This window comes from Aythya ferina (genome assembly GCF_964211825.1).
Source record: "Aythya ferina genome assembly, chromosome: 1".
Classification (NCBI taxonomy): Eukaryota; Metazoa; Chordata; class Aves; order Anseriformes; family Anatidae; genus Aythya; species Aythya ferina.
In genome coordinates this window covers 192970197-192987168 of record NC_140296.1, presented here as the reverse complement: position 1 = coordinate 192987168, position 16972 = coordinate 192970197, and the positions used below count along the sequence as shown (strand labels likewise).

At 43.4% G+C, this 16972-nt stretch overlaps 2 protein-coding genes across 10 annotated transcripts in view; both read right to left on the bottom strand.

Annotated features, from left to right (window-relative positions):
* Positions 1-9: 9 nt before the first annotated feature.
* Positions 10-2513, bottom strand: EFCAB10 (EF-hand calcium binding domain 10). Its single transcript, XM_084536764.1, has 4 exons — positions 1655-2513; positions 1250-1414; positions 894-978; positions 10-396 (listed from the first exon to the last, which is right to left on the bottom strand). Exons 1-4 carry the CDS (start codon positions 2388-2390, stop codon positions 360-362), a joined length of 1023 nt encoding a protein of 340 aa, XP_084392890.1. The 5' UTR covers positions 2391-2513; the 3' UTR covers positions 10-359.
* A 5640-nt stretch (positions 2514-8153) lies between these two features.
* The window catches only part of ATXN7L1 (ataxin 7 like 1), a 114329-nt gene continuing 105510 nt past the window's right edge, over positions 8154-16972 (bottom strand). For 6 of the 9 annotated variants that reach the window (XM_084498358.1, XM_084498361.1, XM_084498363.1 and 3 more), the window contains 2 exons: positions 14284-14358; positions 8154-10274 (listed from right to left, as the gene is read on the bottom strand). In XM_084498358.1, coding sequence (XP_084354484.1) covers positions 10215-10274; positions 14284-14358 — 135 coding nt within the window. In that variant the 3' untranslated portion in view covers positions 8154-10214. Of the gene's footprint in view, positions 11235-14283; positions 14359-16972 lie in introns of all 9 variants that reach the window. The other 3 variants (XM_084498359.1, XM_084498366.1, XM_084498360.1) reach the window with 2 other exon arrangements.

The following is a 16972-nucleotide window of genomic DNA, read 5'->3' as shown; positions in this document are numbered from 1 at the left end:
TGTCACAACTTTTAAAATTAATTTTATTTGCTGTCTCATTACCAATGATTAACAAAGTAAGCTAATAGCTGAAGGAGGAGACTCTAGGATACTTTTTTCTTTTTAAAGAGGTTTCTACTTATTTTTAACAAAATAATCTTACTAAGAAAGACAGTTCTCAAACGATACCTTTCAAGTCCCTGGTAAATGTAAACAAATCTTTGTCATTTGTCCTTTTCAGCTGATTGCTACTACAGGGAAGAGAGAGGAAAAAAAGAGAAGAGAGCACTGTTTAAAATCAGTTGTTCGCAGCTGACACAGCAGTGAAAGAATGGAGCAAAATGCCTATTTTTAATATATAGAGCATACCGCTGTTCCATCTAATACACAGCCCAAATCTCCAGCAACCTTTTCTTCCTAGGAAAAAAAGTAAAATAATGCCCAGTTAGATAAGTTAGGATAACTAGTTTTAGTACTCTTTCAGTGATTGTCACAGTTACCGAAATATCCTCCCTAGAACCATATTGTAACGATGAGAAAGTACTGAAAAATTCTAAGCTTGTTTCAGCTATGTGTTACTACCTCTGCTATATCAGGCAGAAACAACAGTGGAGCTCGAGTACTTGACGTTTCTGGACCAGTGCTCTCAGTCCTGGGCTAGCTGATGGCTGCTTGTAGGGAAGAAAATCTGACAGGCCTGCTTTGTGTGGGTCCTAATGTGAGATGGCTGAGGGAAGTGCTGAGCAAACCCACCAGGCTAGAGCAACAGTGCCTGTTTAAATCTTTCAGTGCACAGCGGGTAAGCTTAAACCACCTGTAAGTCTTTTAATGACGTGCTTTTGTAAATAAAACATGAGCCACAGCAAAAGATCTGTGCATAGCAACTCTGCACATACCCGTTCCATTATACTTACACTTCTTCCTTGAATGTGTCCAGTGTGACATTCTCATCATCACCAACGTGCAGGTTGTCTGTGCTCAGTCCCAAGGTTTTAAGAGCTAAAGTTAAGGAAACAGAATTTCCTATATAAATCTGAAAAAAATAATTCAACATCTGAAAGTGGCCTAGATATAATAAACAAAAAATAAAACAAACATAAGTAACTTCGTTTAACTTTCCAAGGTCCAGGTTGTGTGGTCAGAAGTGCTGATGCTTTTACATACGTACAGATGGGGTTGAAGCTGTTTTAATGCAATTCTTTTGAAACTGTTTTAACAAAACTGTTTGAACAGAGGGGAGCGTGCTGACTGCCGTCCGGGCTGGACTGACCTTCTCGGTACTGCGCGGGCGTGATGTAGCCCAGGTCTGCCACGTCCAGCATCTGGAACATGGCGACCAGGTTGGACTCGTCCATCAGGCACGGGTACGTCCCCTCGCCTTGCCTGCCGGCCTTCGCTGTTTCCAGCACCTGGATGAGGAACTGGCGAGGTCTTTCTGCAACAGAACCAAGCCACCGAGGTCTTATTCTTCAACGGAACCAAGCCACCGAGGTCTTTCTCCAAAGGCACCAAGTCACCAGCACCACCCGCCCCTCACCCCGCTCCTGCCTCCTCCTCTCCCTCAGCACCCCCGCCCGGTCCCCGGGTGCATCTCTCCCAGCGGCCACCACCTTAAAGACCCCAAATCTCCCTTTTCCCCCCCAAATCCCGCCCTGGCCCCGCGGGGGAGCCGCACCGGGCTGGTGGTAGAGCAGCAGGGCGCTGAGGCGGCGGAGCAGCTCGGGGATCCCGTGGCGCTCCAGGTAGTCGCGGCCCCCCCGCTCGCCCGCCGCCATCTCGCCGTTGCCAGGGGAGGCCTCGCAGCCGCCGCCCGTTACAACCGTTGGCCCTGAGGGGGAGAAGCTTCGAGAACGAAGCCGCCCAGCCGCCACCTTTGGGTTTTTTTTTGCTCCGTTGCCCGCCGCCGGGGCCCCCGGGCGGGTTCCGTCAGCCGCGGGGAAGGCGGGAGAACGGCGCCGCCTCAGGGCGGAGGGCTGAAAGCGGCGGCCCGCCGGCGACAACAGCCCAAAATTACACGGCAAAACTGCGGGAAATCGGGTCTGTCGCCTGTCTGCCGCGCTTGGCGAGCTGCGGTGCAGCTCTGCGAGATGTTTGTCAGGAGAAAGGGAAAGGGTGCCGCAGAAGGCCAACCCCTCAGCGCAGATAACCGCGGCATCGCAGGCGCGCTCCGTTTGCAACGGGGTTTTACAAGATCCCACAGGAAAGTCCCCCTCCTGCCTGCAAAAGCAATGAGTAGCAGCTATGAGGGAGAAAGATTTAAACATTTTTACTTCGCTTAGCAGCACAGTCCGTGCAAACAGGGACGAGACATCAAGTACCCTTTCTACTGTGCTACCCACTGTGAGGAGAAAGATAATGAAGCAGAATGTCCCACTAAAAAAAAAGACACAGTTCATGGTTACCCAACCCATTCCTGCATTTCACTTTTCTACTCCCTTTCAGAAGATTTTGAACTAGCAAAGTTGGGTTTGTTTGCTGTTTTTTCCCCCTAAAGAAGACCAATGGGAGAAAGAGTATTTTGAGGTGCAGAGGAGTACAAACAAGTGTCTGAGCCGGCCAGCAGGGGAGAAATAATGACAGAAAACCTATTGAAAATGAGAACATAAGAAGATGATTGACTTGACAGGAAGGAACAACTGACGACCTGGAGAGAAAGGTAGGTAAAGGTCAGTGTTTGGGGCAGGGAAACAGCTTTTGGCAAAGTTTCTCCTTCAGTGGTCAACAAAGAAAACCAGCATGAAACGCATGCTGAAGGCTGAACTTCTAAGCATAAACACACAGGAACAGGCTGAAGTGTGTTTCTATGAGGAACGGTTCCAAAAATCACTAAAAGCAAACCCCAGTTTGATTTATTACTAGGAATGTATGTATTTTAAAAATTAATTTCACTGTTAAGAAAGCACAATTTGTTTCCTTGAAAAGATAATGTGTCGTGTAGGGGATTTATTAGCCACAGTTCATGTGATATTATCTGCTAAATGAGGGTTCTAAACATGTGATAATTTAGGATAATATCTGAGAAGCTCACATGGACTATTGTATGAGGAATTAAATTTCTGGTGACTAAAAAACCAGGATTTGACAAAACATCTGAAAGTTTCCTGGTTCCATTATAGCGATGCTGCTAATTAAGTTTCAATCACAACTGCAAGGCTCACATCTATTTTTGTGTGTTTAAAGTGTCTTGGTTATTTAAAACTGAATTTGGTTAAAAGATTTAATACCTTCTGTAACAGAAGGTGAGCATTTTACAAAATATGACTAATAACTTAAACCTTCTACCTAACCGCAAAGGACTGGATAAACTACCAAGACTCTTAAAAGATTTGACAAAGAGGAACAGGGACTGCTGGTCAGATGTGAAGCTGGTTGCAGAAGTATTTGGCTCACTGAGGAACTGAATCAATGGACGTGTTTTCTCAAATCAGGCTGTAGAAGATAGAAGTCTAGGGCTGTGGGATGAGACAGGAGCAATAAGAAGGGGGCTTGTTAATGCTGGGTGCTTCACCTGCCGCTGCTTCTTCTCACCAGGAGCATCAGCAAGCACAGGGGGAGCTGCAGTGAATGGGCTGTGCTGCTCCTGTAGATGCTCTGGAAAAGCTCAGCTCTACCCTTCCACTATGTGCAATGATTTCCTCTGCTCTTCCTCAAGGGCTTCCAAGATCCCAGTGAATGCCTGACCAGAGGACACTACATTTATAGAGGAGAGTGCTTAATAGCAGAAACACCAAATTTCTGGCTATTAATAATCTCAACAGCCAGAACCCTTTTACTTGATAATTTTATTTATTGTTGTTGTTATTATTATTAGTGTATAGAGTGGCAGAATAATTTAGGTTGAAATGGCCCTCTGGAGATTGTTGGGTCACCTTCTTACCCCCCCCCCCCCCCCCCCCCAACAAACGAACAAAAACCAAACAAACCTGGGGCTAACTTCAAAGCTGAGATCAGGTTGCTCACCTCCGTATCAAGTTCTTACAGTCTCTGAGATGATTCCACAACACCTATTGGTCCCTCTTCTGTTGTTCGTCTATGTTGCAAAGGCCCTTTTTAAATTATTTTTATTTTTATTTTCCTCCCTTGTGTTTAATTCTCATTGCTGTACCTTACACCTATTGCTTTTTTTTTGTCGTGCACCACCATCACAAGAGTCTGGTGCACTCTTCTGAGAATCTTGGCACTCACCCGTTATGTAGCTGAATAGAGCAGTTTGAACTCTCCCCCTCTTAACCTTACCTTAGAACTGAACAAATGATTTTTTCAGCATCTCCATCACATGCTCCAGCTCCTAACCATCTCAGTAGCGCTGCACTGCACTCACCTCGGCACTCGTACTGCATTTCGTGCTGTGGAGGCCCAAGCTGGAGGCAGCTCTGCAGATGGAGTCTCACAAGAGCCAGAGCAGAAGGGGTCGCTCGGTTCCTCAGACCCCTGCCTGCATTCTTGCTGATGTGGCCCGGCGTGGGGCTGGCTTTCAGCACTGCAGGGGCCTGTTACTGCCTTGCGTTGAGCTTGCCCACCTTTGTCCTGCAAGGCTGCCTTTTGCCAGATGGCACCCAGCCTGGTCAATGACTTGGGGTTATGCCTGTCCCTCCCCCACCCCTGCTGTAGGCCCCTGCCTTTGTCTTTGTCCAACACACCAGGGCTACTGTCAGAGCCGCACGCTGCTCTTAACAGCCCCCAGCTGGACTTCCTCCCCCTGAGCCCCACAGTCCAGCCGATTTTCCACCCACCTCGTAGTTCACTCATGGCATCCAGAGCTGCAGCGTGCTTGTAAGAATCACAGAATTATTCAGGTTTGGAAAGCCCTCCCAGATCACCTGGCCCAACCACCCCCTACCACCAATGCCACCACTAACCCATGTCCCCAGGCACCACGTCCAACCTCTCCTGGAACACCCCCAGGGACGGTGACTCCACCACCTCCCTGGGCAACCCGTCCCAGTGCCTGACTGCTCTTTCTGAGCAGAAATGGCTCCTCATTGCCAGCCTGAACCTCCCCTGGCACAACTCGAGGCCATTCCCTCTGGTCCTGTCACCAGTTTCCTGTGAGAAGAGGCCGACCCCCAGCTCCCCACACCTTCCCTAGTAGTGGGATGGTTTTAGAAAATAATGCCATCTAGTTTATTACACAATTAGCAACCCTTTGAGCAAAAATGTTCATGATTCCTCAAAAACAGGCTAACATTCTTGGAGAATGTCTGAAATACTCAGTTCTGTGAACTTTAAAATACAAAATGATGACTTGTTAGAGTAGACACCAGTTTCTCTGCCTTGCCCTACGCTGTCCCAGATACAAAGCAGGTAAATTTACTGAAACTCTACAATATGTCTCTAGGGAGAGGCTTAGGAAAAAAAAATCCAATGGAATATTTATCCAAGAAAGATATATTATTAGAGTGACAAGTAAAATGATATGGCCTCAGGTGTTACCAGCTCTGAGTGGGAGATACAGCTACTGAAAAAGTTGGTTAATGAGTAACAGGCAGACCAGGGTTTGGTGTTAGGAAAATGCCCTCTGGAGGCCCTGTGGTGCATTCTTCAAAAAACAACCCTACTAGATGAGTCCCTGAAGGAGGAGGTGGATCGCCACCGTTGCTTCCTTCACGTTTGGCTCACAGGACAGGAGGGCTGTAGCCCAGCATCCTGCTCCAGTGCAGCATTTCCCTTGGGAAGTGTCTGTGCTCGGAGTGTGAAGCTGTACGGGCCTTGGATGCACTCTGTAAAACACCACGAGTGAAAAACAGCTCCCTGCATCTTCCGTGCGTTTCCTCAGTAACGATGAAGGGAGGCTGGTGTGTTGGTGTTACTGCTCAGGCTGTGAGGCTGAAATACAAACCTTAAGGGGGTTAACAGGGAAGGAATAACTCCAGGCAAGGTCACAAACAAACAAAGCAAAACAACAACAAAAATGACAAGACAACCAAACAACTGACTGCGGGTCAAAATATGAGAGAAGGAAAATGAGAGCAAACAGCTGCAATTTAAGGGTGGAGCTGGCCAGAAGGGAAAGTTTTTGCAGATGCTGTTGAGAGGTTCTTAAGACCGATGCCTATAGGGCCTATACATTCTGCATCGGTGGCAGGGAAGGCTGAAGAGTTGAGGCCAAGCAATCCTTTTTAATCAACCTGTGAGCTCTCGTGTGACACAGCACGCCAAACCTCTGGCAGGGATGGTGGTGTCTCTCCTGCAGCGACGCTTTGTCACCATTCCCTTCTCTGGCTCGGTAGAGGCCGGGCTGGAAAAAAGAGTGCTACAGCTCTGAGACTCGCAGGGTTACACTCGGGAGTTTGTCAGGCCATTTGTTTTATTTACACCAACAGGTTTTTACCTGCAGTGTTCTGTAAATGTGCCTTGTTCATGCCAAGCAGCTTCTCAGAAAAACTGCTCTCACGTGGTGTCACATCAACCTCGTTAACTGCTCCACATCAACCAAACCCAGCTCCAACTCCAGAGCCCAATCTTTCAGGTCTGGTAGAAGGGCAGAGGGGCAGCTGAATGTTCTGCACCACCTGGAACCCCTCCTGTTGCCTTTACCCTCGAAGTCAATCTCTCCTGATCCTGATCCATTTCTGGCAAGCTTCCCTTAACAAGGAGAAGTTTCCTGAAAGCTCCCCTTCTGTGGGGACAGCTGATCACAGCCTGGATGTTCTTATTCCTGCAGGCCAGCAGCATAAACCAAAACACTCTTGCACAAAGCAACCCAGCCCGTGTCACTGGCGATGGATTTTAACAAAACAAAACAAGAGCACACACACCATCTACCGCAGCTGCTATGGTTGAAGGACAAACGAGGATCCGCTGCTAAGGTGTCAGGTTATCTTTAGCTTAGGAAATCAGGTTTTAAAAGAGGTGTGTACTTGGTTGGAGTAGAAGCTTTCAAGAGGTATTCGAGAGGAAACACAGCACTAAGAACTGCATGAAATAAACACTGTGTTCAAAAAGTCTGACTGTGCTGCATGAATCGCCTCCAAGTATTTCTGGAATCGGTACTTGGCTTGGCTTCCGATTGTGAATTCTGACAGATTTGGATGAGTAAAACAGACACCGGTTGCAGACAGCAATGACTGCCTTCTAAAATCAATATTTCTCTGGTAAAAACAGAAGCATAAGAACCGGAGTGCAATGAGTAACAAAACTTACTCAGTGATCTGCTTACCTCTGAAACTGGTGGCATTTAAAGCACGTTAGATAATACAAGAGGGTGCTGCTGCAAACAAAACACTTGTTGCATAACCAAAAAAAGGGGTGTGGGGAACCAACTCCAAACAGAGAACAGCTTGTGAGCCAGTGCAACAAAGCAAAAAGTGCTAATAAACCACTTGGTCACATTTGGAAAATAATTTCAGTGGTCCCTGACCACTGCTGGTCATGGATGATGATGGTGAGCAACCAGTAACTCATGGTTGCAATATTGCATTTTCTTTTTTATAGCCCTCATTTCTAATGGCTGCAAGAAATATCAAATCATCTTGTAAACAAAACAAAACAAAAAATTGCAGTTCAATTTCTTGCTTTGAAGATCATCCATAATTGTGTCTCTTCCCTCCACTACCTCCAAGACTGAGTTTCCAGGTACTTCATGGAAGAAGCACAAAGCGTACATCTCCTCCAGACCTGCGGAAGAGGTTTGCTGTGAGAGAACAACCTGCAGTCCTCTCTGCAGAGCTGGTAAGTCAATGAACAATTTCAGTCACATTTGATCTGTAATTGGAAAGGGCTTTTACACAGAACAAGAATCTTAATGCCTAGAGATAAAAGTTGCATTTTTAGAATTAACAATGATAAAAACAAAAACTGGTTCTATTTTTACACTGCCTATTGAAGTCCAAATTCCTACATCTAGCAGCTCTGGCAAAGTTAATTCTTACACTGATAGAGTAAGAAAATGCAAATCAGCTCAGTGAAGGAATTCAGAAATGATTGATCAAAACAAAAACCTCAGCAGCTGATCATCATACATACAGGAATATTTTAGACCCGAGTGCCAAAACCGATCCTAGAGCAATTCAGCCCTGTGCAGACTGGGCAGGCCTTTTGGACCAGGAATTCTCAGTGCTGGCTACTGCACGCTCTGTTGGAGTCTCTGGGAAGAAAAAAGGCAGCCTTGCAATACATACCCCTTTCACTTTGCCAAGATAAATAATGACAAAACCCATTTGTTTCTTACAAACATATAAATTATTTTATTTACAAAGCCATGTTACAAAAAAAAAATAATAATAATAAAGCAAAAAAAAAAAATACAATCGCTCACTAGAGAATATCTCCAGGCCCGGTGTTGAACCATGGCAGTATCAATCAGATACATGTTTGTTCTGTTTTTCCTTTTTTAAACTGTAAGCCATAGAATTTACTATTTACACCTACTTTAGACATTTATTCTGCTTACAATTATCACAAGCATGGAATGAATTCTATTTGATACTGCTAATACATAAAGGTGCAGGACAAAGAATGAAAATACTTAGTGTTACAAAATATGGATTGTAGAAAAGAAATTGGCTGTACAAGTATGGCATTTTTTTTCTTAGAATGATTGGACATGCTTTCTTCAAAAGTCTTCTGGAAAAGGTTCTAAAATCTGTAGTAGGAAAGCACAATATAGCAGGTGCAAATTCATTTCTGTGCAACAACAGTTATTTAATATACCCCATGACTGACCAGCTATGCAAAACCCACAGAGTTTTGTTAAAGTGCCATGGGTCAACAGCATAACAAAATATAAGGTGTAAATAGAAAAATTTCTTTTTTTCTTCTTTTTTTTAAAACAATAGTTCACTGAGAATCAGCAATAATAGAATATGCTGTATAAACTATTCTCTACAAAGGTCGATCAGCACTATTTACAATTGTTACATCGATACAAAAGAAGGCATACAAGTTATCCAAGTCGCTTTTTATGGCTGACGGGCCTATGCATTGCGTATGTGTAACAACCAAAGCTTCTGAGCCTCTATTGCTGGAAACAAATCACAAGATTTTCAGGCAAATGGGCAAGAAAAAGAACTACCGAGTGAATGCTACACTAATAATGCATTATAGGCTGGTCCAGTTTATATCCATTTATTCAAATGTTTACTTCCATTTCGCTTTTCAGGCTGAATTTTTTGATACTTGCAATTAAATAATGATTCTTTGATGATGAAAGGCTGTGGGATTTTACTTGGTGCTGAACGTTCCTGAAATGCTGTCAGGTGTAAGCCAGTTGACACAAAATAACAAAGCAGCATTCAAAGGACAGGCTCCAGATTCCAGCTTTCCAATTAAAAGATGCATGGGAAGAGCTAAAGCTTCCTAAAACTACGAAATCGCTCCTTCAGTCACTGATTAGCATTAGTTCTCAGAAGCAACCACCAAATCTCACAACCACCGTTTTCCCTCAACAACTAGAAATAGCATTTCGTTGATTACAGAGGATGACTTTGTTACTGAGATTTTTAAACTCCTGCAGTTTTAAAACTCAAAATAAATTAAAAAAATCAACATAGTACTGCTCCTAAAACTGAACAAGACAAAAATTGTGCAAAAATAACAAAGATATGTACACATTTTTCAGTCTGAAGAAATGTACAATAAAAACATAATTCAAAGAACATTTCAAAAATATAAACATTGCTTAAACTTTCCTAAGTTTCATACTGTTTCTGAAACTATACGGTCAGTTAGCTCTGAAGTATAGCAAAACATAAATTATTACAAAATTAACACTATAAAAATTTATTTTAAGAATATTTCTAAACTTTTTTTCAAAGGGTCTAGCCTTGCTTATAATTGCTTAAACATTTTAGTCTTAAAATTTGCCTTAAGCCTTCTTTTTTTAAAAAAGAAAGTAGTAATAATCTCCCTATTTGCAGTCTCTCGCCTTTCCCCCAGATGTAAATAAACCAGCATATAAGTGCACTTTTAACACTGTAGAAATAAAAATTAACTCCTCTGTACTATTGTTCCAGTACCTAGTATTGGCTTCCTGATTATAAAATCTATATTTTATTAAAAAATTATTCAGTAATCCTATAAGAAACACTGTCAGTGCAATTCTATTAATGCAAGCCAATCTGCTCAACGCCCGTCCTTGCAAAGCCAAACTGTTACCGAAGTTATCAAGTACTGGGATGGATCTTAAGGGTCGAGACCTCCACCACGACAGGGGGATTTCGCGTGCTGAGCCTCGGATAACATTAACCACAGTTTGGTGCAAAAATCCTCTATGCATTGATTGAAGTATAGATTCCTTAAGAGCCTGATCCTGGAAGATGCTGAACACTCGGAATTCCCACTGAAATCATTAAATGCTGTAGGTAGAAGAGCACCAGTCAGGATTAGTCCCTAAAGTTGCAGTGCCCCAGCTGTTTGCAAATTACTAAGAAATGCACTCAATATTTATCCATAGGACAAGCTTAAATACAGAATTACTGTAATTTTTATTGAATGAAAAATTTTGGAGGTCCTTTAAATTCAAATCATGATTTTTTTTTTCTTTCTTTCTTTTTTTTTTTTTTTTTTTTGGAATGTCCACTGTATTCTGGTAAGGAAACAAAGGGAGCATTGCAACGCTAACAGCTTCAAAAGGCATGAAACATAACCAAGCAGAACGCACAGATCAGTGGCAAATACAAGTGAAAAACTAAACAAATCACTATTACAGTTTTCTGTAAATTTGATTCTCTTTAAAACCACAAATTCATAAAAGGTTAAATCCATCTGCAGGACATAGAAAAGAAAAACCCTGTGGAGTAGGGCTGCTGAGAGCTAGAGATTATAGGCTGGTTCCTTTTCCTTGTTATGGAAGAGTCCTTATTCTACCAGTCCGGTTTGATGTCTTCTAAAAGAAAAACCAGAGCCAGGTTCAGAATCAGAAAATGTCTTTCAGTCCATAATACTTTAACAACGTCTGCATCTGAGAGCCAACTCAAACTATGAATCTATTTCAAGTCCATCCCTACTTACTGATTACATTTAAGAAAAGGACCTGCTTTGAATAAACTCGTTATTTCCTTTTGGGAAAGATTTTACTAAGCTTTGGCGAATCTTCTGTTCATTAACTGAATTTATCATTAGAAATAAAGAGCAGCAATTAGACAACAACTTTGAAGGATCTTTTTCCCTGCACAGCGTGTTTTCATGCATGATGGAACCCCATACAGCGCACACGTTGTCACCTTCCCTTAATAAAAAGATCTAGTTACTCAGTATTTAAAAACCACCGCATACTGAGGTCTTGAAGTATTAACACATGAAGGCACCTAAAAGCACTACGAAGAAAAAAACATTTGATTAGTTATAAACCTACAACAAGGTTTAAACAAAGTTTAAAATCTGGAGAAAACAAGCTTTTAACACAGTTCGTATAAACAGATACAAAGAGTTTGATTGTAAAACTATCATTCCATTAATGCTTTTTAATACACAAGTAGATTTTGTAAGGAAAAGGAGTGTGTTGTTTAATTAAAGCAACAACAGTTGGAAAACCAGACATGCTTTTATGTATATAAGCACTTGTTCAGGTCTCAAGTAGATGCAGCAAGGTTCACGCTGAATGTGAATTGAGAACAACTCGACTGAGTTTAAGGTGAGTTTAATGTGATGGGGGGCAGCAGAGAGGCCCACCACAGTTGGCATCACAGCCCGCCAGTCCTAGGCAGGAATACCTGAGAATATAACGTGCCTTAGCAGATGTAGTAAATGACCAAAATAAACTCCTTTTGTGAAATCAGAACTATGGGCCCTCTTCTCTCCATACCAGTTTTGTCCAGGACAGAGCTCAGTTTCTTCACACTGGCTTGCATGGTGCCACGCTTTGGGTTTGTAAGGCAAACAGTGCTGGTAACACTGCCACGTGCCAGCTGCCGCTGAGCAGCGCTCACACAGCAGCAGAGCCTTTCCTGCCTCTCATCCTGCCTGGCGGTGCACTTGGCAGGGGACACAGCCAGGCCAGCTGCCCCTGACCATCCAAAGGGTTATGCCACACCAGGTGGCATCAGGAACAGCAATAAAAGCTGGGAGGAGGACGGTAGGACACTTAAAAGTTGTGGCATTTGTCTTCCCAAGCAACTGTTGATGAGGCCTGCCTTCCTGGGAATGGCTGGGCATCCCTCTGCTGATGGGACGTAGGGAATGAGTTCTTACTGCTTTGCTTGTGCGTGCAGCTTTTTCTGAACGCTTCATTTTCACACAGTCACTCTCCCTTCTCTTGAGAACCAGCAGCCTTCCTCCCTCCAACTCCCCGCTCTGCTCCCCCGGACAAAAGACAAATTGCCTGGCCAATTGACGCAGCGGAGGGAGCCCAGAGGAGCTGCTCTGTACTCGTATTTAGCTTGATGGCTGCAATTCTGTTTCAAACTGAATTGTTCCAAATCTGCTTTTCAGGCTTGTATTCATGAAAACTTGCCTGGTTTATCCAACTGTTAAACCCCAGTGTGGTAACATAAATCACCTCTGCCTCCAGCCTTGCCTTGGCCTCCCTGCAATGGTTACAGTACTAACACTAAGCAAGAGAGCTCAGGATCCCCCAGTAATAACTTGATTGCCATGTCATACACTTGGAGATCCACTTATTGATACCTAATTAATAGCACGTTTATACAGACATATTACAGCACGCCTTAAGACTAGGAGTTTGTTTAGAGACTATTCAGTTGCCAAATTGGAGATGAAAGCTGTCAGCAAAGCAGCTCAGATTGGTTATGACAGTGGCAAGCATCTTTTAAGTAGGTAGTCATTATTCATGGTTCCAAACACTAAAACCCCATGTCAGTGTTAAAACAAACAAACAAAACTAAAAACAAGCAACAAAATGTTCAATAAAGCTTAATATGCCTTCATTTTCTTTTGTATTTCTATTCCGAACTCCATACTCAGTTAATAAACTGACAGAAACGTATTTTTTAACAATAAAGAGTCTGTGGGTTTTGATAAACACTTCTGGTTTTGATAAATTCATGGAAACAGGCAGCTGAAAAGCTCAGCAATAGCCTCTGTTTATATACAGCTGCCACAAAATTGATGTCTTGTCCTGTTAGGTTTTTTCCCCATGGGATCTAGACAACAGATCCCAACAAGCTCTGCTCCTCGAGTAGCGTGCATTTTATGTCCGACAGGAGCAGGAGGTTAAAGCAGAAAGTTTTACACTTCAGAAGAGCTTTATCACGTTTGTCACTGGCAGTTGGCTGGCAGTGTCTGACACAGCAAAATGCCAGTCCCTCTGAGTGCTTGGGTAGGAAGAAACTTTCCACTTATTTCCCTTCAGTGTAGTTCTGGCCTATGTACAGTCCTTTGCATTCAGCACCAGGGGGGTTGTTTCACCATCTGACAGTTCATCTCGGGACGTGAGTGACTCAGAATATGCTTTACTGATGAGACAGTTGTGGGTTTTCTCCACTACAATAACCACAATTCTTTTACGGCATCTACATAGCAGAAACTAAGCAGCACAGCCATTTGCAGTAGCTACTGTGCCAGGCCACATAACAGGATTCCAACACTGCCTGGCCACAGAGCAAAACCTGCTGGAGTTTTTATTTACTTGTGACTACAGCTTGGTGAGGCGAAAGCCTTTTTCACACCAAGGACCTTGATAATGAATTCTTGAGAAATTACCCAGCTTGGAGAGTCAAACAGTACGGGCCACAATGAAAAAATTAATTAATTTATCAGTCTTCTGGCCAGGTGAGGGCTGGGCGACAGGTCCAACACCTGTCCTCACAAAGGGGCCGAATTACAGAATTTACCACCATTATCTGACTAGCAGTCTGTGTGATACGCAGGCATGGCGTGAGTGCTGAGGATTTCACACACTCTAGGAGGAATTACACTTTCAGATTACTTTCTCTGAACAGCCGAGCCTTCTGCCTTCTCTGTCCTGTTTCTGTCCTTCCCTCGCTGCTTTCAGTTTTTGCCTATTTTTAAATGCCCACTCTTCTGTGCCAGTTTGGGGACTTTGCCATGCCACCTCGCTCAGCAGCGGAAGCTGGATAGAAAAGGCACGCTGGCTTAGCTGGAGCCCATGGAGACACAGATTCTGCTGCCGCTGAGTTTGTGTCACCAGAGCAACAGGCAGCGGGCATCGCCTAAGCCAACCTGAACCACAGCACAGGTGGTGAAAAACAAGCAGAAAACTTGTTATGCGTAAACCTCAGAGGAAAACATCCTAAGTGAGAGGAAAAAAATCTATTAGTTCACTGAAAGAAAGCTTCTATACAGAACTGCATTTATGACAAAATTGTATTTTAAGGTTTTACAATATTAAATATTTCAAAAACCATTTATAGACTATTGAAGTGTAATTTTTTAAAAGCAACTTACTTGTCTGTTGTGTACTGGGTTTGATGTACTCGAAGGACTGGACTGTGACAAAGCTACACTGCTATTTTTTCCAATCTGAAAGACATTAATTGAGCAGCATTGAGAGTATTTGTCAGTGGAACGCAGATGCTGGTAATGGCCTTCCTTTTCCTGAATAAAGTGGCACTAATTGCTCTGCATTCGGAACACAGGTATTTTGCTAGTATAAAAAACCCAACAACTTCAGACAAAATTGTCATTACCTCTCAGAGCCTGTATTTTAAACAAACACATTTTAAAAGGCACATAAATACCATTACGGGTAGGAAAATAACAGTAAGAAATGGCTTCTGGTGGAATTTAGGTTGTAAAACCCCACCTCTCTGGACTGGAGCACTCAGCTGTCACTGGACTTGCTTGGAGCAGCTCAGTACCGGTGCACAGAGCGCTCAGGGTCACTCCTGCCTTGTCCTGGGCACCCTGCCCACTGCTTGGGGTTCACCAGTTTAAAGCAACTGGCCAAGCACCACAGCATGCCCTAAGTTACTCTCCTTTTCCCCCCCATAGAGTCTCTTCATTTATCACTGCTTCATAAAGCAAATATTAACCAGTAGAATCAACCTCTGGAGGTTTAGATGTCCAGTTGTATCAATTTACTGGGTCAGAGAATGTCTTTGTTAAATGCGTACTCATTCCCAGTATGTGTACATTGATTTTAAAAGTACTTCTTTAAAACAGTGTGATATTCAATCTGTATGTCAATCCCTGAAAGGTTACGGCACTCTGTAAGAGCAGTCTGCCTTAGGTTTTCTGCAGTGCCCCATAAGCACGTGGTAGATATTGTTGCTAAACAAAAGGGGAGAGCTGCTGGATCAAAGGAGCAACTCTCCAGGGGTTACAAGGCTGATAACAATGAACCAGGGCCCCCTGGTTACAAAATGGCAATGACTGGATCTGAACAGGATCCACATGGCCAGTGGACTTCAGGTAACATCAGCTCTAATCAGCTGATGGAGGAGCAGCAAGGCCCTGTCTTCTACATGCAACGAGAAATGAGGCTGCGAGTTTCCTGCTGGATGCGTGGGACTCAGGCAATGGCTGGCAGGGCTTTCACCAGCATCAGTGTTTGCTCTTTCCCTTCTGCAACACCATTTCTTATTTTGCCATTTCATGTATGTACTGAGAAGCAGCCTTTGTATCCATATACGTATCTGCCCTTTCTCACAGAGACTCTCAGTTTTCTCTACTCACATCCTATCCAGAAGAAATGTTTAACGTTTTTATTTACAGCCAGTCCCGAAGGCAGTTCCCATGGCAGGCAAACATTAAAAGGGCAGGCCTCTGCCTACCCTGCTCCCTCTCAGCATGTTTTGCATGTCACAGCTGTTCTTCTCCAGGCAGCTCTGTGCTGGATCAGGCTTTTCTTCAATATGCAAATCTTGGACAAAGACTCGCAGCCTTGTAAAATCTTTCCGAGCCATTCAGAACGCCGTGGCAAACCTGCAAACCTTTCTCCTCCATATCCACCACGGCAACATCCATGAAACTCTCGCACAACAAAACGCACACACACCTCCTCCATCTTCTGAACGACAAAAACAGCCTCTGAGAAATCGACTTGCTGGGATCCTGGAGTCACGAGAGGGAGCACCACGCGCCTCTCAGCCTTTCCTTCGTTCCGTGCTCCTCCGACTACTGGACTGACTGACTCGCTGCACAGCTCTGCGCCGAGCTGCCCCACCATCGTGTCTGAGCTCGGAGCTGGAAAGGCAGCGCTCCGCAACAGGAGGGTGATGCAGACAGGCTCGGCAGCTACAGCACTCAGTGTAAATAAAGAAAGATTGCCAATTGTGTTGGGTGTTTAGCGATGGGAACATTCTGAAAGCATTAGGGGTCAGGCCAAGAGTCAGATGATTTTTTCCTTTATCAGTACAGTGCAAAAACACGCAGTCAACACTTCCAGTTACTGCCTGTCCAGGCCAGACTTGAATAAAAAAAAATCCAGACCCTATCACCAGTCGTTTGAGCTTCTTCCTGTGTTCTTACTCTCTTAATTTGATTTGCCTTATTACAGCAGGGAATAGAAGAAAGATTTTAAGTAATACTGTGTGTTTTTTTTGTGTGTGCAATTTTTACTGTGACTGCATTTCTAGAACACAGCAAGTCGAAACAGCAGAGGTTAAAAGCGATTTCCAGTATTGTATTCTCTGGAGTTCTAATATTCACACGTAGAGGACATAATATTACGAGACACATGTACTTAAGCGGATACAAGTGTCATTTGTTTATAGCACAAATAATCAGTAGGAAGAATCCATTTTGTATAGTGCACAATTCAGAATCCTTCTCACAAAGTCACCAGCTGTGAGCCAGGATTCTAAAACAAAATCAACTTCATTTTACCTTCTATATTTGATTGCTAGCGTAGCTCCAAAGACAGCAGTATGAGAGAAAAGGGATGGCTTCTACATATATATATACACACACATATATACATCTGTAGGTGTATGTACACATCCATATGTAAAAACATTCTGTTTAAAAATCTGCATATCATCATACTCATTACATATATTTAACATTTCCTTAAGGGAAAGTGATTAGTGTGAATTACTCACACATTAACATGTATTCAGAGAAGACCTCTGATTGATTCTTTCTGGTTTATTTGCATCCATTACTACGCAACGTGCTGAAACACATCACACAC